This window comes from Hyla sarda, chromosome 3 (genome assembly GCF_029499605.1).
Source record: "Hyla sarda isolate aHylSar1 chromosome 3, aHylSar1.hap1, whole genome shotgun sequence".
Lineage (NCBI taxonomy): Eukaryota > Metazoa > Chordata > Amphibia > Anura > Hylidae > Hyla > Hyla sarda.
The window spans coordinates 293,084,927-293,106,276 of record NC_079191.1 but is presented as its reverse complement, the minus strand read 5'-3'; the positions used below and the strand labels follow the sequence as shown (position 1 = coordinate 293,106,276).

Here is a 21,350-nt window from a genome sequence, read left to right as displayed (position 1 = left end):
ATTGGTTAAACAATTAGAGCCTCCCCATAGAATCACCTTATGCAGTACTGTGGATGGACACAGCTGAATCTGACTAACACAGGAGATGACAAGGGGAATGGGCAAATGTTCGGGGCTAGAACGCTTCCATTCCCTAAGTAAAGATAGCAGTAGAAAAAGGTGGACAACGCATGAGTGGATCATATTGCCGGCCCCTGCATGCAAAGTCTATTGTGTTTGACTGTCGCTCTCAGCTGACTTCCAATAGAGATCTGCAAGGAGAGAGGGCACAACACAGGAGACCATTACCAAAACACCAGCACATAAACTGCTGCTGCAATATAGCAGGAAGCTGGATCTGCTATTGCAGAAAAAATGCATAATTTGAACATGTGTGAAACATATATATCGATAATTAAAATTAAATACTAGTATTGCGCATAAAGCAAAATAAGTTAGAATAAATTACACAATATTAAAATTGTGCAAAAAATCCTGTTTTTGTGTTTTTTGCACAACTTTAATATAGTGTAATTTATTATAACTTGCTTTTTACACAATATTAGTATTGCATTTTAATTCTCGCGATATATGTTTCACACATGCATTTTTTCGACACTTTTCTCTGATTATTTTCAACACATGCACTTTTCTATTAGATCCGATGCCTTGCTATAATCCAGCAGCAGTTTGTGTGCTGTTTTTTTTGGTTTTGGCCTCCTATGTTACGTCTTCTCTCCTTGTAGATCTCTAATGGAAGTAAGCTCAGAGCGATAGGCAAACACAGTTGACTTTGCACACAGGCAAACAAACAAAAAACTATTAAGCAGCACCATATACTGACATGCAGCACTCATATTACTGCAAATCAGCTGCAACCAAATACCAGCACCAAAGCACAGCAATACTTATGCACCGCGTGCATTGTCCACCTTTTCTACTGCCATCTTTACTTAGGGAATGGCCGCCTCCTAGCGCCAGACGTGCCCATTCCCGTTGTCATTTGCTGTGTTATGCAGTACTGTGGACAGACTGGCTCTGACCAGCTCACAATTATTCATTTGGATTTTATATAGATTTTATATGGCGACTCCACAATTGATTGCTACTGTGAACAGCCTTATACTTTGTTTACACCTTTGCCATTGTGCACTTTACTTATGATATGTATTTCCAGTAATCCCTTCGTCAAAAATGAAAATGCAAAAATAAAATTGGCCTGGTCCTTAAGGCCATTATGGGCTTGGTACTTAAGGGGTTAAATGTATTTAATAAAATTGTATAATTTTATATGCTAAATAAATTACATTACTGTTTTATTAATCCTTGTGATATGAATTCTTGGGCACTAATCCGCTATTGCGTGTGTATATATATATTGCAGTAGCATAGACATTGAAACCAGACCCCAGATAGACATCAAGGCGCTCGGTGTATTCCCCTGACATTGAGGAAAACACTCAGTGAATGCACGTCAATGTGGGGACTGGCTTTAATACAGATGCTTACTGCTATTGAACACCAACTGTCTATGCCTATCACAAAACTTAGATTTTATGATGAGAGAGTTCTGTCTAACAGTACAGAGGATATATCCATGACTGTTGTTTGAATACCAAGCCCTCGGGCAGTGCCTGGAAGTATCCAATCTTGTCCTGCTGCGTCCTACAGGTGATTCCTATAAATTGGCGCATAACAAATATTCAAACAAATGTCAAAAGGTGAGCCTGGAAACTATAGGCCTGTATGTTTTTATGTCTATTGTGGGTAAAATATTTTGCAGGGCTTCTACTCAGGCCTCAACAGCCAACCCATGTTGATTTTTGTGACCTCACTGAGGGTGCATTTACACCACGTTTCTGAGATTCGGCTAGGAAATTTCTAAACCGGTCGCTGTCGTATCCTAGCCAGACCAGAATACGCCACTACCAGCAGGCACACTGCGATGTGCGAGTCGCAGTATACTCGCACATCACGGGAGCTCTCTGCCTATCTCTGAACAAGGAGAGCGGCCGCGATGTGAGAGTACACCGCGCACATCGCTGCAGTGTGTCTTCTAATAGCGGCATATTGCCGCTACCAGCAGGCACATGTAAAGCCAGCATAGAGCAGGGCCTTCACCAGCGGATCCGCAGCTAAATACGCTGCGAAAATCCGCGCGTGTGAACGTACCCTTACTCTGGTTGCCCGTCTTTGAACCCTCCGAAGCTCCACTATATCTTACTTGCACACTGGTGCCCAGTACTGTACACAGTATTCCATGTGTGTTTTGTACAGTGATAAAATTATTTCTTTTAATGCACCCCTTGATTTTATTTGCACTGGCAGCAGCTGGTTGACACTGGTCGCTACAGGTAAAATTACTGTTAACTAAAACTCCTAAGTCCTTTTCCATGTCGTTCGATCCCAATGTTCTCCCATTTAATACATAATCCCAGCCCAGATCTTTCCTCCCCATGTGCATAACCTTCGATTTATCATTGTTGAACCTCATTTGCCACTTCCCAACCCAAACCTCCAACCTATCCAGATCAGTTTGTAACAGTGCAATTCCTCTATTGTGTAAATCACTTTGCAGAGCTTAGTATTATCTGCAAATATTGATACTTTACTATACAATCCCCCTAAAAGGTCATTAATAAATATATTAAAAAGAATAAGACCCAAAACTGACCCCTGTGGTACATCCAGAGATTTACCCTGGTCCAGTCTTGAACTCCCCTCATAAACACTGATCAGGTTACTTTTACAGGACTGATCCCTCATAAACCCATGCTGATATGGAGTCATACATTTATTTTCATTGAAAATAGGTTTGGCACTGATCAGTATTATCGGCGATCTTCTGCTCTGGTCTGCTGGAAGGCAGATAAGTGCAGAAGACCCCAGGAGACGGACGGAGGCATGTGAGGGGACCTCTGTCCGCCATCTTGGCTGATCCACAGGATAGGGGATAAGTAAATAAGGATCTCCTGTACGGGGCCCCCGCATTAGCGCTCAGTGAGAGCGTTAATGCACGTAGCGTTAACCTAGAGGGGTCGACAGTTAAACCCCCTCCCCACACAGTTCCATAGGGGAGGCACGAACGCTGCCTCCCTGCCTTTCCCATAGAACTACATGGAGGGAGAGGTTGGGAGGCAGCGTCATGCTGTGGCCAGAACGCCTCATGCACGGCAGAGCTGTGGCTCCGTGCAGAAGATCGCAGGGACCCCCCGCGATTAAACACTTATCCCCTCTTTTGCGGAGAGGGGATAAGTTGTTTTCAGCCGCAGATGGCCTTTAAGTTATTTTTTAAAAGTAGCCCATTTTGTGTCTGTATTCTTGTTTTTGAGGACATTTTCCCAACAGTGTTAAGAGCTTCTCTCAGCTGAACTTGAACTTTGTGTTCCTAAAGTTCATTGTTCTTGTGGCTTCTCTCAGAGTTCCCTTAGTGATCACAAAACAATACATTATAACTTGTCCTTCAATATTTCCTAGGTGCATCTGACCTGCACATTAGTTACTTTATTAGGTCTGCTGGTTAATATTAAGTTCAGTAGAGTACACCCTCTGGTTGGGTCCTGCACACTATGGGACAGATAATTATCTTTAGCTATAGTCAGAAACCTGTTTCTTTTATGAAATTCACAGGTCTTTGTTTCCCAGTTTATGTTAGCATAGTTAAAGTCATCCTGTTTGTCCCCCCAATAATTGATTACAAAGGGTCTTGCACTGGACACTGCTGCAATTGGGATGGAACGAAAAGCTCTGTTTCATAATGCAGAACGATATGCGGTGGGAGCAGGGAGAATGGCCCCTTCTTTCAGGACTTTGGTGCCTAATTTAGACAAAATAATGTTCATGCGCAGTGCTACACAAGTTTTTTGGCTAAAAGACACTAGAGGTTAAAGGGGTACTCCGCTGGAAAACTAAATATGAAAAAATCTTAATCCTTTCAGTTCTTATTAGCTGCTGTATGATCCTCATGAAGTTCTTTTCTTTTTTTAATTACTTTTCTGTCTGACCACAGTCACTCTGGACAGTTCCTAAAATGGACAGAGGTGTCAGCAGAGAGCACTGTGGTCAGACAGAAAAAAAAAATTTGAAAATAACTTCCTGTGGATCATACAGCACCTGATAAGTACTGCAAGGATTAAGATTTTTTAATAGAAGTAATTTACAAATCTGTTTAACTTTCTGGCACCAGTTGATAAAAAAAAAAAAGTTTTCCAGTGGAATACCCCTTTAAGGTTCACCTAAAACATTAAAGCGCAACTGTCATGAATCTGAGGCAATATAACCTACACCCAGCCTTTGTACTGTGTGCAGATTGTGTCTACAGTAGTATTTTTACCTTAGTTCTCTCTGCTTTTATCACCCCCAAAAACGTTTTATGATAGCAGCCGCACACAGTCAGATAGGCGTGGTGCAAGGTTTGCTATGCCCCACCGCCGACACGCCTATCCCCTGTACATCAGCGCTGGGACCTCTGTGTGATTGACACACAGGTCCCAGTGCATGAACATCTTAGCCTATCCCCCGTGCGCGCCGCAGCATGTTATCCTGGCAAGCACTCGCTCCCGCCTGCTTATCCAACTGTGTGCGGCTGTTATCAAAAACTTTTTTTTGGGTGATAAAATCAGAGAGAACTAAAGTAAAAACACTACTGTAGACACAATCTTCACAAAGCACAAAGGCTGGGTGTAGGTTATATAGACCCAAGTTAATGACAGTTGTGCTTTAACCTCCAAAAAAACTGGAGCTGAACCCTTATAACTAGGGGTAATGCTATGCTTAGACAATATCATTTTCAGAGATAACTAAAATTACTGAACAAAAGAAGCCATTCAAATGGTCAACGACAGCTTAAAGGGGTATTCCAGGCAAAAACTTTTTTTTATATATCAACTGGCTCCGGAAAGTTAAACAGATTTGTAAATTACTTATATTAAAAAATCTTAATCGTTCCAATAGTTATTAGCTTCTGAAGTTTTCTGTCTAACTGCTCAATGATGATGTCACGTCACGGGAGCTGTGCATGATGGGAGAATATCCCTTGCATGATGGGAGAATATCCCCATAGGAGCTGGACAGCTCCCGGGACGTGAGTCATCAGAAAGCAGTTACACACAAAACAGCAACTCAACTTCAGAAGCTAATAACTATTGGAAGGATTAAGATTTTTTAATAGAAGTAATTTACAAATCTGTTTAACTTTCCAGAGCCAGTTGATATATAAAAAAAGTTTTTGCCTGGAATACCCCTTTAAGCCACATAAGTATACAATAGGTAGTTTCACCACTTCTATTTCTTGTAATGACACCTTTTCTTTAGTTACAAATATACCTTGTGGGAACTACATAATATAGTGAACATTAGTAACAGTTGAAAATGCACCATGTAAAAAAAAAAAAAATATATATATATATAAAATAAAAACAGATGAATAAAGCTCATGCTAGCAGCAAATGGCCTAATTAAAACAGATAAGCAAAGCATGGTAGCCAAAACCAACAGTACTTCCATTTGCTTATTTTAAAAAAACTTTAGAGGGAAAAACTAAGATTTAAGAGAATTTGAGTGTTTTAAAGGGTGAATGATTTCAATAGAAAAAAAAAATACTGGGAAAGGGAAATCAGAACTCTACATTGATTTATCATATAGAACAAAAAATAGAAAACAAAGCAAAATAAAAATCAAAGAAACAGAGGATAGCCTGGAGCATATATTTTACAAAGGTGGGATAGGTTTTAGATTTTTAATGAGGAATCAGATGTATTGTCCACTGTACCTCTGGAGATGCTTTGGAGGAGAAAACTTGGTTTATTTGATATGGGAGGGGCCAGGCCTGTTTTTTTACCAGTACTGTTGGCATTGGCTGCAGTTGGCTGGAATGAGTTTGAAAGAAAGATGCCATCGGACACAGGACGAGGTTGGCGTGCAACAGGCAGCTGTGGCTTAGATGCAGCTGGAGGGAGGTCACCATAAGACTTTCTTGTGATGGAGTACTTATCCTGACCTGCTAGGTTTGTGTCTTCCTCATCATCAGTGTATGCAACAAACTTGGCAGTGTAAACAGTGTCAGGTGAAAGGGCCTGTGTTTTGAGGTAGGAAGTGTTTCTTTGAGGAGGGGGAGGCGGAGCGTTAGATAGGAGAGGAGAGTATGGGTGTTCATATTCCTGTGGGAGTGGAGGTCTGTACAGACCAGTCTCTTCAGATTCTAGCAATTTTCGTTCTGCTTCCTCATGTTGCCTGCGCCTTTCTGCTTCCAAGCGATTGTAATACTCCTCTTCTTGCCTTCTCTGATAAAAAAAAAAATATATATATATATAAACATTTGCAATATTTTCAGATATTTTGCAGGCAAAATAGACACAGTAAAAAGGACAGACTAAATTTAAAGTTTTCCATGTGTTCAATTAACCCCTTAATCCTTTAAGGACCCAGCCAATTTTCACTGTAGGACCCGGCCATTTTTTGCACATCTGACCACTGTCACTTTAAGCATTAATAACTCTGGGATGCTTTAACCTTTCATTCTGATTCAGAGATTGTTTTTTCGTGACATATTCTACTTTAACATGGTGGTAAAATTTTGTGGTAACTTGCATCCTTTCTTGGTGAAAAATCCCAAAAATTGATGAAAAATTTGAAAATTTAGGATTTTTCTAACTTTGAAGCTCTCTGCTTCTAAGGAAAATGGATATTCCAAATAAAAAATTTTTTGGATTCACATATACAACATGTCTACTTTATGTTTGCATCATAAAATTGACGTGTTTTTACTTTTGGAAGACACCAGAGGGCTTCAAAGTTCAGCAGCAATTTTCCAATTTTTCACAAAATTTTCAAACTCACTATTTTTCAGGGACCAGTTCAGGTTTGAAGTGGATTTGAAGGGTCTTCATATTAGAAATACCCCATAAAAGACCCCAGTATAAAAACTGCACCCCCTAAAGTATTCATAATGACGTTCAGTCAGCATTTTAACCCTTTAGGTATTTCACAGGAATAGCAGCAAAGTGAGGGCGAAAATTCACAATCTTCATTTTTTACACTCGCATGTTCTTGTAGACCCAATTTTTGAACTTTTACAAGGGGTAAAAGGAGAAAATTTATACTTATGTTTGTAGCCCAATTACTCTCGAGTAAGCACATACCTCATATGCCTATGTAAATTGTTCAGCGGGCGCAGTAGAGGGCTCAGAAGCAAAGGAGCGACAAGGGGATTTTGGAGAGTACGTTTTTCTAAAATGGTTTTTGGGGGGCATGTTGCATTTAAGAAGCCCCTATGGTGCCAGAACAGCAAAGAAAACCCACATGGCATACCATTTTGGAAACTAGACCCCTTGAGGAATGTAACAAGGAATTAAGTGACCCTTAATACCCCACAGGCGTTTCACGACTTTTGCATATGTAAAAAAAATAAAAATAAATAAAAAATGTGTGTTTCCCCCCAAATTTCACATTTTTGCAAGGGTTAATAGCAGAAAATACCCCCCAAAATTTGTAACCCCATTTCTTCTGAGTATGGAAATACCCCATGTGTAGACGTCAAGCGCCCTGCGGTCGAACTACAATGCTCAGAAGAGGAGGAGCGCCATTGAGCTTTTGAAGAGTGAATTTGTTTGGAATGGTAGTCAGGGGCAATGTGCGTTTACAAAGCCCCCCGTGGTGCCAAAACAGTGGACCCCCCCACATGTGACCCCATTTTGGAAACTACACCCCTCACAGAATTTAATAAGGGGTGCAGTGAGTATGTACACCCCACTGGCATTTGACAGATCTTTGGAACAGTGGGCTGAGCTAATGAAAAATAAAAATTTTCATTTTCACGGACCACTGTTCCAAAAATCTGTCAGACACCTGTGGGATGTAAATGCTCACTGTACCCCTTATTACATTACGTGAGGGGTGTAGTTTCCAAAATGGGGTCACATGTTGGAGGGGTCCATTGTTCTGGCACTATTGGGGCTTTGTAAACACACGTGGCCTTCAATTCCGGACACATTTTTCTCTTCAAAATCCCAATGGCACTCCCTCTCTTCTGAGCATTGTAGTTCGCCCGCCGAGCACTTTACATCCACATTTGGGGTATTTTCTTACTCAGAAGAAATGGGGTTACAAATTTTGCAGGGCATTTTTCCTATTTTCCCTTGTGAAAATGAAAAATTTAGGGTAACACCAGCATTTTAGTGAAAAAAAAAATTTTTTTTTTCATTTTCCCATCCAACTTTAACGAAAATCTGTCAAACACCTTTGGGGTGTTAAGGCTCACTATACCCCTTGTTACATTCCATGAGGTGTGTAGTTTCCAAAATGGGGTCACATGTCTGTATTTATTTCTTTGCGTTTATGTCAGAACAGCTGTAAAATTAGCCACCCCTGTGCAAATCACCAATTTAGGCTTCAAATGTACATAGTGCGCTCTCACTCGAGCCTTGTTATGTGCCCACAGATCATTTTATGCCCACATCTGGGGTATTTCTGTACTCAGGAGAAATTGCGTTACAAATTTTGGGTGTCTTTTTTTCCTTTTACCTCTTGTGAAAATAAAAAGTAAAGGGCAACACCAGCATGCTAGTGTAAAAAATTTTTTTTTTTTACACTAACAGGCTGGTGTAGACCCCAACTTTTCCTTTTCATAAGGGGTAAAAGGAGAAAAAGCCCCCCAAAATTTATAGTGTAATTTCTCCCGAGTACGGAGATAACCCATATGTGGCCCTAAACTGTTTCCTTAAAATACGACAGGGCTCCGAAGTGAAAGAGCGCCATGCGCATTTGAGGACTAAATTAGGGATTGCATAGGGGTGGACATAGGGGTATACTACGCCAGTGATTCCCAAACAGGGTGCCTCCAGCTGTTGCTAAACTCCCACCATGCCTGGACAGTCTGTGGCTGTCCAGAAATGCTGGGAGTTGTTGTTTTGCAACAGCTGGAGGCTCCGTTTTGGAAACACTGCCGTACAATAAGTTTTGAATTTTTATTGGAGGGGGACAGTGAAAGGGTTGTATATGTAGTGTTTTACCCTTTATTATGTGTTAGTGTAGTGTTTTTAGGGTACATTCACACTGGCGGAGGTTTACAGTGAGTTCCCTGCTAGGAGTTTGCGCTGCAGCGAAAAATTTGCCGCAGCTCATACTTGAAGCAGAAAACTTACTGTAAGCCTGCCCGTGTGAATGTACCCTGTACGTTCACATGGGGGGGGGGGGGGGGGGGGTAAACCTCCAGCTGTTTCAAAACTACAACTCCCAGCATGTACTGACAGACAATGCAGGCTGGGAGTTGTACTTTTGCAACAGCTGGAGGCACACTGGTTGGAAAACCTTCAGCTAGGTTCTTTTATCTAACTCAATATTTTCCAACCAGTGTGCCTCCAGCTGTTGCAAAACTACAACTCCCAGCATGTACTGATCACCGAAGGGCATGCTGGGAGATGTAGTTATGCAACAGCTGGAGGGATTGCAACTACAACTTCCAGCATGCTGGGATTTGCAGTTTTTCAACATCTGGAGAGCTACAGTACAGAGACCACTGCAAACTGTGGCCCTCCTGATGCTGCAAAACTACAAATCTCAGCATGCCCAGACAGCAAACAGTTGTGTGGGCATGCTAAGAGTTGTAGTTTTGCATGATCTGGAGGGCTATAGTTCAGAGACTACCATATAGTGGTCTCAAACTGTAGCTGTCTGTGCATGCTGGGAGTTGTAGTTTTGCAACACTGGAGTGCTACAGTATAGAGACCACTATATAGTGGTCTCGGACTGCAGCCCTTCAGATATTGCTAGGCAACTTACCGGCTTACATCGGATCCAGGGAGCCTGCTGCACGACATCGCCTACCGCCGATCTACGACGCTGATCGTCGCCCGCAGATCGGTAAGTGGACTCTGGCGCCGGTCCCAGTCGTTTCCCCATTCTGCCCCGCCTATTGTGGGTGGGCAGGACAGGAAAAACGAACGTTAACCCCCCCACCCCCGATCTGCTATTTGTGGTTGCGTCTAGACCACCAATAGCAGGGACAGGAGGGGTGGCACCCCTGCCACCTCACTCCTATCTCTTCAGGTGGATTGTGGGTGTCTTAGACACCCGCGATCCCCCTTATATTCCGGGTCACCATAGACCCGTAATGACCCGGAATCGCACAAATCGCAAGTGTGAATACGCCGACATGGGGGGGGGGGGGGGTCTGATGACCCCCCTGGGCATTTGCGCGGGGTGACTGCTGATAGATATCAGCAGTCACCCCGTTCCGGTCCCCGCCCGGCAGGGACCGAAATTCCCACGGACGTATGAGTACGTGCCTGGTCCTTAAGACCCAGGGTGCAGGGACATACTTATACGTGCCTGGTCCTTAAGAGGTTAAAGGGGAGCTCCAGTGGAAAACATATATATATATTTTTTTAAATCAACTGGTGCCAAAAAGTTAAATAGATTTGTAAATTACTTCTATATAAAAATTTTAATCCTTCCAGTACTCTTCAGCTGCTGTATGTTCTAGGGGAAGTTTTATAGTTCTTTCCTGCCTGTCCACAGTGCTCTCTACTGATACCTCTGTGTCAGGAACTGTCCAGAGCAGGAGAAGTTTGCTATGGGGATTTACTCCTGCTCTGGACACTTCCTGACACGGACAGAGGTGTCAGCAGAAAGCAATGTGGTAAGGCAAAATAGAACTATACAACTTCCTCTGTAGGAGACAGCTGCAGATAAGTACTGAAGGAATTAACCCCTTCAGGACCAAGCCCATTTTGGCCTTAAGGACCAGAGCGTTTTTTGCACATCTGACCACTGTCACTTTAAACATTAATAACTCTGGAATGCTTTTAGTTATCATTCTGATTCCGAGATTGTTTTTTCGTGACATATTCTACTTTAACATGGTGGTAAAATTTTGTGGTAACTTGCATCCTTTCCTTGTGAAAAATCCAAAAATTTGGTGAAAAATTTGAAAATGTTGCATTTTTCTAACTTTGAAGCTCTCTGCTTGTAAGGAAAATGTATATTACAAATAAAAAATTTTTTTATTCACATATACAATATGTCTACTTTATGTTTGCATCATAAAAGTGACGAGTTTTTACTTTTGGAAGACACCAGAGGGCTACAAAGTTCAGCAAAAATTTTCCAATTTTTCACAAAATTTTCAAACTCACAATTTTTCAGGGACCAGTTCAGGTTTGAAATGAATTTGAAGGGTCTTCATATTAGAAATACCCCACAAATGACCCCGTTATAAAAACTGCACCCCCCAAAATATTCAAAATGACGTTCAGTCATCATTTTAACCCTTTAGGTGTTTCACAGGAATAGAAGCAAAGTGAAGGAGAAAATTCACAATCTTCATTTTTTACACTTGTAGACCCAATTTTTGAATTTTTACAAGGGGTAAAAGGAGAAAATGTATACTTATATTTGTAGCCCAATTTCTCTTGAGTAAGCACATACCTCATATGTCTATGTAAATTGTTCGATGGGCGCAGTAGAGGGCTCAGAAGGGAAAGAGCGATAAGGGGATTTTGGAGAGTACGTTTTTCTGAAATGGTTTTTGGGGGGCATGTTGCATTTAGGAAGCCCCTATGGTGCCAGAACAGCAAAAAACCCTCACATGGCATACCATTTTGGAAACTAGACCCCTTGAGGAATGTAATAAGGAATAAAGTGAGCCTTAATACCCCACAGGTGTTTCACGACTTTTGCATATGTAAAAAAAAATTATTTTTTTTCACTAAAATGTGTGTTTCCCCCCAAATTTCACATTTTTCCAAGGGTTAATAGCAGGAAATACCCCCCAATATTTGTAACCCCTTCTCTTCTGAGTATGGAGGTACCCCATAAGTTGACCTGAAGTGCACTACGGGCGAACTACAATGCTCAGAAGAGAAGGAGTCATTTTTGGCTTTTTGAGAGCAAATTTTGCTCGGGGGGGCATGTCGCATTTAGGAAGCCCCTATGGTGCCAGTACAGCAAAAAAAAACACATGGCATACCATTTTGGAAACTATACCCCTTGAGGAACGTAACAAGGGTACAGTGAGCATTTGCCCCCCACTGGTGTCTGACAGATCTTTGGAACAGTGGGCTGTACAAGTTTTCATTTTCACGGACCACTGTTCCAAAGATCAGTCAGACACCTGTGGGGGGTAAATTCTCACTGCACCCCTCATTACATTCCGTGAGGGGTGTCGTTTGCGAAATGGGGTCACATGTGTTTTTTTTATTTTTTTTGCGTTTGTCAAAATCGCTGTAACAATCAGCCACCCCTGTGCAAATCACCTCAAATGTACATGGTGCGCTCTCCCTTCTGGGCCTTGTTGTGCGCCCCCAGAGCACTTTGCGCCCACATATGGAGTATCTCCGTAGTCGGGAGAAATTGCGTTACAAATTTTGGGGGGCTTTTTTCCCTTTTACCTCTTGTGAAAATGTAAAGTATAGGGCAACATCAGCATGTTAGTGTAAAAAATAAAAAAATTTTACACTAACATTCTGGTGTAGACCCCAACATTTCCTTTTCATGAAGGGTTAAAGAAGAAAATACCCCCCAAACCTTGTAACGCAATTTCTCCCGAGTACGGCGATACCCCATATGTGACCCTAAACTGTTGCCTTGAAATACGACAGGGCTCCAAAGTGAGAGCGCCATGTGCATTTGAGGCCTAAATTAGGGATTTGCATAGGGGTGGACATAGGGGTATTCTACGGCAGTGATTCCCAAACAGGGTGCCTCCAGCTGTTGCTTAACTCCCAGCATGCTTGGACAGTCAACGGCTGTTCGGCAATACTGGGAGTTGTTGTTTTGCAACAGCTGGAGGCTCCATTTTGGAAACAGTGGCGTACCAGACATTTTCATTTTTATTGGGGAGGGGAGGGGGGCTGTGTAGGGGTATGTGTATATGTAGTGTTTTTTTTACTTTTTATTTTATTTTGTGTAGGTGTAGTGTAGTGTTTTTAGGGTACAGTCACATGGGCGGGGGATTACAGTGAGTTTCCCAGCGCAAAATTTGCTGCATCTCAAGATGCGAGAAACCCACTGTAAAAGCCTCGCCCATGGGAATGTACCCTGTACATTCACAGGGGGGGGTGCACCAGCTGTTGCAAAACCACAACTCCCAGCATGCATGGTCTGTTAGTGCATGCTGGGAGTTATAGTTTTGCAACAGCTGGAGGCACACAGGTTAGGAAACACTGAGTTAGAAACAGACAATGTTTCCCAATCAGTGTGTCTCCAGTTGTTGCAAAACTACAACTCCCAGCATGCCCAGACAGCTGAAGGGCATGCTGGGAGTTGTAGTTCGGCAATATCTGAAGGGCCAGATGTTGCTGAACTAAAACTCCCAGCATGCCTGGACAGTCAGTGCATGCTGGGAGTTGTAGTTTTGCAACAGCTGGAAGAGCACAGATTGGAGACCATTATACAATGGTCTCCAAACTGGGGCCCTCCAGATGTTGCAAAACTACAACTCCCAGCATGCCCAGACAGCCAAAGGCTGTCTAGGCATGCTGGGAGTTGTAGTTTTCAGACTCCTAGAAGCAGCAGTGAAGTTCTTCATTGCTGCTTCTGAGGACCATATACTTACCTCCCGGTCCCGTCGCTGCTCGTCCACGTGGCCGGTCCCGCGCTGCTCCTCGGTCCCGCCACTGGATCTGGTAAGGCCGCCAGTCCCCACGTGTTCCCCCACCTATGCCGCGAGCCCCCGCAGCCATCGTCCCCCGTTCTGCCCGACTTCCAGGGGCGGGCAGTGCGGGGGATCTGAACTTTCACCCTAGATCACTGTGATTGGTCCACAGGGACCAATCACAGTGATCGCTGACCAGGACCCATCAATGGATGGTCCTGGGGGTGAAGCAGAAGTTGTCCCCTGCTGGAAACAGCGGGACTTCTGCCAGTTAACCCGTGCGATGCTGCGCATCGCCGGGTTAACTGAATGTCATTTATAAACGCCGGGATGCGCGAACGCACTGCACAACCCGGCGTTTATATATGACATTCTGCGGGAAGGGGTTAAGATTTATCAATAGAAGTAATTTACAAATCTGTTTGCCACCAGTTGAATAAAAAAAAAGAAAATAATTGTTTTCCACCGGAGTACCCCTTTACAGGAATTCCATGCATCAGCCTCTCACATTTTCTTTTTATTGCTACTTCTTTCAGTAATTGTCACAATAGAGCAGTTCAGTAGCAACAGTGGAATGATTAGGCTTCAGTGAAATGATTTTCTGCTTGTCTATTCACACGTACAGTATACTGCGCAGATTTGGTGTGCAGGATTTGTAACTGCAGGCTAGAACTGTGCTCAGTCATTTAGTTTACATTGAACTCTGCAGCAGAAAATCCTGCACATCAAATCTGCGCAGGATACTATACGTGTGAACGTACTCTTATGTAGGATTAACCGTGCTACTCAACCAGGCACCAGAACTTTCTGTACAACGAAACCGCATGAAACGTCAACATAAATTTTCCATATGGAAGTGACAGAAAGCATTGTCACAATTATTGCTGATTATTAGCAAGGCTATTGTCACATAGGAGTTATGATAAGCCCATCAATATTTATCGTCTAAATCATGGATGGGCCAACATAGTGTTGCTCCAAAAAACCTCTTTAACCCCTTCATGACCCCCCCAAATTTTGATTGGTGGCTTTACACCAGGAATGACTGGCATTGAATGTTTAAATGCACCATAGCTATTGATCGCAGTGTTTAAAAAAAAAACTATTTTTTTCAAATCAACTGGTGCCAGAAATTTACAAACAGATTTGTAAATTACTTCTATTAAAAAATCTTAATCTTTCCAGTACTTATCAGCTGCTGTATGCTCCACAGGAAGTTGAGTAGTTATTTTCTGTCTGACCACAGTGCTCTCTGCTGACACCTCTGCCCATGTCAGGAACTGTCCAGAGCAGGAGAAGTTTGCTATGGGGATTTGTTCCTGCTCACGACAGTTCCTGACATGGACAGAGGTGTCAGCAGGGAGCAATGTGGTCCCACTGAAAAGAAATTAAAAAAGAAAATAACTCTCTCTTTATAGAAGTAATTTACAAATATGCTTAACTTTCTGGAGCTAGTTGATATGAAAAAAATTGTTTTGCACCGGAGTACGGAGTACCCCTTTAAACAGTTCAATTATGGATATCGAAGATATCTCCAATGTCGGTCTGCTGCTGAAAGCAGCAGGCATCTGCCAGGTACGGGGCAGATCCGACTTCCGAGCCTGCGCTTTATTTCCCAGTCCATGGTAAAGGGGTACTCCACCGCTAGGCATCTTATCCCCTATCCAATGAATGCTGGGTTCAGTCGGCAGTGGTCGTGATGCCACGCCCCATCGTGACGTCACACCACGCCCCCTCCCATAGACATGCATGATGTCACGACCACTGCCGCCGAGATCGCAGGGGTCATGGCGACGGGACCCCGGCGATCTGACATCTTATCCCCTATCCTTTGAATAGGGGATAAGTTGCCTAGCGGCTGAGTACCCCTTTAAAGATGACCTGTGTCAATAAACTATAGAGCATTGTAATTAGGGCAGCAAAGGCTACTAAATGATAAAACTTGATATATACTTTAAGGTGTTTATTACATTAACATCAGTCAGACTATTGCAATCTTTGCCAGTGGAAGATGATATGGTTAAAAGGGGCATTAAGGGAAACAACATTATAAATAATAAGTTACAAATTATAAATAATAGTCCCAAAGCTGTTCTTCTGTGTAAAATACGTGTACTTTAAAAAAAACTACAACAAAAAAATGCCTTACGCCCCCCCCCCCCCCTTCTACGTGTTGACCCAGCTCTGCAGTCTAAGATCGCTTTCCATCTCTTTGGGGACAATATGTCACACTTTCCATCACCTTAGGAGGCTCAGCTGGATCCAGACTCATTATTCATGCCAAACTTCCTGAGCTGATCAAATGTGTGAGGAATATTTCATTCCCTCTCAGATAAGAACATTAGCTTGTGACTAATTGTAGTTTCTACCTTCTTCTAGATCAACACTGCAGGAAAGAAATCCTAAATAAAAGGGCAAAATATGTTACTATGAAGCAAGAGTCTGTGCTTTGCATGGACTTTGCACTGGAACTAAAAAATAAATGCAAGCATAGTGTTACAGTGGCATTTAAATGTGCTATAGCTACTTAGTAGAATGCATATGAACAATCCAAAATATAGTAAGTACAGTATGTACATCTATATAAGCTCTGCTCTGAGTACATACATTTTACCTATAACAGGTTATATATAATATGAAAATTTTGAATGGACAAGTTAAAATTATTACTTCAAAATAACCAAGACATCTGTGAGAATTATACATTCCATGGGGGACATGTATCATTATTTGTGTATGGTAGAAGCAGTTTACCCCTTTTCCCGAATTCTAAATTATGCGCAGAAGCGCTAAATTTATCAATCAAGCGCAATGAGCTTCATAAATTGCGGGTAAATATAGTAATCTCCTCAATCAACTCTTTGGAAAATAGAATCGATGATTTAGAGAATCTTGCTACGTTAAGTCCAAGATGGCTTATATTTGCGCAAAAAAAACAGCTCTTGCGGCAAAATTTTTGGTGTAAAGGAAAAGTACGCAGTTAATAAATCCATGCGTACTATAGATGTCACTCCAAGGTACCCCGATTAGGCCACATCTGGAGGACATGCTCTACCAAAACGTGCGCAAACAAAATGCGCAAAAAAAGGTCTTGCGCAAAAATTTTGCGCAAAAAAATACACACTAAACAGGGGTAAAATCTTTGATACATGTCCACCCATGAAACTATATTGTCACTTTAAATACAATTTTTACAAAACCTTTTCTTCAGCTTCTCGCTTTGTCCGCTCCTCCTCTTGATTCCTCCTTTCCTCCTCTAGTCTAACTCGCTCTTCAGCCTCTCTTTTGCGAATTTCTTCCAGCTGTTGCTGCCGCATTCTTTCTTCATCCTGTAACTGAATGACATACTTTTTCTTAGTGATGCATTTTATAATTTCCTGCATAGCAAAAATCGAAAAAATAAAGCCAGCTACAAATAAGGATATTTTTTAGAATAGTTAAAAAGAAGATTGCCTGATTAAAACAAGCATCTGTAAGAAAATTATTTCAGCAGACCACATTTTAAACAAACGTTGTCAATGCAAAATCTTGTTTATCATCTTATTTGTCTACAGTAGACACAAAAGATAAATGTTCCATTTAGTAAAGATTGTTGTTACATTAAGTAATTTAGTGTAAACAAATGACTTGGTAGGGAAGAAAATGTAAACTTTTGTAATGTATAGTTGCCACATTTTTACTACATTGCAAGCCTGACCATAAATAATGGTCAGGCTTGCATTCACCTCCAAGAAGTGCAAGAGAGGTGGTTTTGGTATCTTTAAAAGCAAATACGATGAACTTGTGATTGTGTGTGTGATTCATACAAGTGGGTGTGAGTATAAAAGTGGGAAACTTATATTTACATATTTACTTCTGTTTTTGACTGTTTATCTGTGTAATCCCCAAAAACAAGATGGCCTCCATGTTGGGAAATGCAGTCCAGTGTACATCTTGCATGATGTATGCAATCCTTTAAGGGGTATTCTGGTGGAAAACATATTTTTTTATCAACTGGTGCCAGAAAGTTAAACAGAGTTGTAAATTACTTCGATTAAAAAATCTTTTTCCTTCCAGTACTTTTAGCTGCTATATACTACAGAGAAAGCTATTTTGTTTTTGGATTTCTTTTTTTCTCTGTCCACAGTGCTCTCTGATGACACCTCTGTCCATATCAGGAACTGTCCAGAACAGGAGCAAATCCCCATAGCAAACATATGCTGCTCTGGACAGTTCCTGGCACAGACAGAGGTGTCAGCAGAGAGCAATGTGGACAGAAAAAAAAAATCCAAAAACAAAAGAACTTTCTGTGTAATATACAGCCGCTAATAAGTACTGGAAAGATAAAGATTTTTTAATAGAAGTAATTTACAAATCTGTCTGGCACCAGTTGATAAAAAAAATAGTTTTTCACCAGAGTACCCCTTTAAACAGCAGTTCAAGAGTGCATATTGTGTGAAATGCGTCTGAGTTGTTCATTTGGAAGCACAGATCCTGGATCTAGAGGAGCAACTGGCAACAATGAGACGCACTGACAACTTGGAGAGGAGTCTGATTCTCATTGTGTGAGAACTCTGTGGGGTAGAGGTGGGGGAGAATAGAAGGATGGAGGTGCAGGACAGTCAGGCAGCTAGTTAGGTTATAGTTAGAAAACGGGGTAGAGGGAAAAGTGTCAGGGATATTAGTTCTGCACTGGCACACCCCAACAAGTTTGTCCAGTTGACAGATGAGGCAGATGTTAGTTCAGAGTAAGCTCCACAGCAGCAAGTCACTGACTGACAGCCAGGGGGTGTCTGCTCCAGTAAGAAGGAGTGCAGGGCAGGCCAGACAGGAACTAGTAGTGGGGGACTCTATTATTAGGGGGACAGACAGTGCGATCTGTCACAAAGACCTGGATTGCGGAACAGCGTGTTGTCTTCCTGCTGCTTGAGTTTGGCACATCGCAAACTGGGTTGACAGGTTGCTGGGTGGGGGTGGAGAATTCCCTGCAGTCATGGTACACATTGGTATCAATGACAAAGTAAGTGGTAGGTGGAATGTCCTTAAAAATGGTTTCAGGGACTTAGACCGCAAGCCTAAGGCAAGGACCTCCAAGGTAGTATTTTCTGAAATATTACCTCTACCACGAGCCACACCAGAGAGGCAGCGGGAGATTAGGGAGGTAAACAAGTGGCTCAGAAGCTGGTGTAGGAAGGAGGGGTTTGGGTTCATGGAGAACTGAGCAGACTTCTGTCGGATACAGGCTCTACCGTAGGGACAGGCTGCTCCTTAATGGGGAAGGTCAGTAGGGGGAGGAGTGTTTAAAATGTACCTGTCACCAAACAAAACTTTCAATATATTGTTTCTTATCTAATTATAAAACACTTTGCTATTTACTTGCTGTTAAAATTCTCAACCTTTATATATTCTTAATGTGATAAAAAAAAAAAAAAAAAAAAAAACAGCCACTAATTGGCTCTGTTCTGTTCCCTGCACAAGTTAAACAGTAAGTTTGGTGTCCTCCCGGCCTGGCAAGAGACCAAACTCAGCAAGTTTGTATCCCGGCAGCTCAGTGAAGCCATGCGGAACCATCGCGGTAAAAAAGTGATGTCCTGATCAGCTGAGAGGACAGCGGGAGGGCCCTTACCTGCCTCCTCGTTGTCCGATGGGTGTCTATACTCCCAGTCTGCTATGCAGGTTGGAGCCGCAGAGCACCGATAACACTGATCAATGCTATTCTATATGCTATTCTATTCTAATGCATAGCATTCCATTCTAATGCATAGCATTGAACAGTGTATGCAATCAAAAGATTGCATGGTATAGCCCCCTATATAAAAAAACAATGTGTTAAAAAAGTTAATAAAAGTGAATTAACCCCTTCCATAATAAAAGTGTGAATCACCCCCATTTTCCCATTTTTTAAAAATAAAATAATGTAATAAACAAATAATCATATATGGAACTGCGGCATGCGCAAATGTCTGAACTATTAAAATATAAGGTTAGCTAAACTGCACGGTCAATGGCGTACATGTAAAAGAAAACTACGAAAGTCCAACATTTATTTTAGGTCACTTCATACACCATAAATTTTTTTTTTTTATAAAAAGCAATCAAAAAGCCCTATCAAAACAAAAATGGTACTGAAGAAAATTACAGACTACGGCACAAAAAATGAGCCTTCATTTAGCCCTATATGCGGAAAAATAGAATAAAATAGGGGTCAGAAGATGACAATTTTAAACACTAATTTTGGTGCATGTAGTTCTAATTTTTTTTTTTTTTTTCAAACATATTTTATTCAATTTTGTAAGAAAATACAAAATACAGAAAAGCAAAATAGAATAAAAGAATCTACAACAAAGCAGTTTACACAATATGTGCAATTTTTTACAGGTAGGTCAGTCCAGCGTATAGGAAGTATCACTGTCGATCCTCCTCTCTCTTGGGAGGCAACTAGCCCCTTGCGACATCTCTTAATGTGGTCAAATCTTTCCTGAGTCGTAAGCATTCAGAATGCACCATGACTTATGATAATAGTCTCATTTCTGACATTAGGTGGGTAAACGTAGGCCTCCTAGCGTGCCACTCAACGATTCTATACTGTACCATTCAGTGGAACCAAATGGAGTGACTATATCTACTATTTCTGACATTGTATAGTGGGAAAGGATAAATACCCTCCATTTATCAAAGAACTTGCCAGTATGCGTGTCTCTGTGGCGTTCAGTGTCTAACCTGTCTATCCCACACAGCAGTTTTAGCTGAGAGATAAGCATGGCCTCGGTTGGTGTTTCTGGCCGTAGCCAGTTAGAGAAAAGACATCTCAGTGCCACAAGTAAAGTTATATGGACCAATGGAGGTGTTTTCCCTTCCCTCTGGGCATCCCGTTCCGGGGGTCTATTTTGGTGGAACAGTAGGGTTCTCGGTGTGAAGGGTAGGGTAATGCCCCAAAGATCCTTAACAAAGCGTATAACCTTGTGCCAAAATTCCACAACCTGTGAACATGACCATACCCCATGCCACATATCTGTAAGGGGACTGGAGCACTTTGGGCACTCTGTGATCCTGTCAGGGAAGTCAGGCGACGGACGTATGTTGAAACCATACAATGCTCTATGAGCAAATTTGAAGTAAGTCTCGCGCCATCTTTCATTTATGATGTGCCGTCGTACCACCTGCCATCCCTTCAGGACACACGCTGAAATATCTTCTCCTGGGACCCACTTCGACCAGTTAGAGAATATGGACTCTGGATCTAATCTGATGAGAGCTCTTTTCAGAGTGGGATATAAATTAGAAATTGTCAGCTTGCGAGGGCAGTCACCTACCAGACGGTCAAAGTCATGTTCTATGGCTTCCCTAGACACATTTCGCAGTCGGGATGACAGAAAAGAGTGTAGTTGTATGAGTGTGTAAGTATGTGTAGCCGGAAGTGAGTATTTCAGGACCATCTCATGAGGTGTGTGCCATCTCTTATCAGCCCTGTTAATCATGTGTCATACTGTTGTTAGACCTTTGGATGCCCATAGCGACAGGGTTTGAGAGGTCAAGATGTGTGGGCCTTCTGGGTGTTTGGTGAGGGGGAGATGTTTGGAAACTAAAAAAGGGAGGTGAAATAGTTTTCGAACCTCCTTCCACGTCACCACTGTGTCCCGTAGTAGGACTGAGTGTTTTAGCAATGGTGGTAGCTTAGCATAGGAGGTATGCATAATAGTAGTTAAATCCCAAGGGTTCGCCAATTCCCTTTCCAACTGTGTGGTGGCGTGGAACGAGGAGCCGTGAATCCAGTCAATTACAAATCGAAACAGGCAGGCCA

General features: G+C 42.0%; 1 protein-coding gene across 24 annotated transcripts in view; it reads right to left on the bottom strand.

The window, feature by feature from the left end:
* The window catches only part of AFDN (afadin, adherens junction formation factor), a 567,513-nt gene that overhangs the window by 7,945 nt on the left and 538,218 nt on the right, over positions 1–21,350 (bottom strand). For 10 of the 24 annotated variants that reach the window (XM_056566867.1, XM_056566865.1, XM_056566869.1 and 7 more), the window contains 2 exons: positions 16,771–16,905; positions 5,750–6,260 (listed from right to left, as the gene is read on the bottom strand). In XM_056566867.1, coding sequence (XP_056422842.1) covers positions 5,750–6,260; positions 16,771–16,905 — 646 coding nt within the window. Of the gene's footprint in view, positions 1–5,749; positions 6,261–16,761; positions 16,906–21,350 lie in introns of those variants that run through there. The other 14 variants (XM_056566876.1, XM_056566882.1, XM_056566877.1 and 11 more) reach the window with 5 other exon arrangements.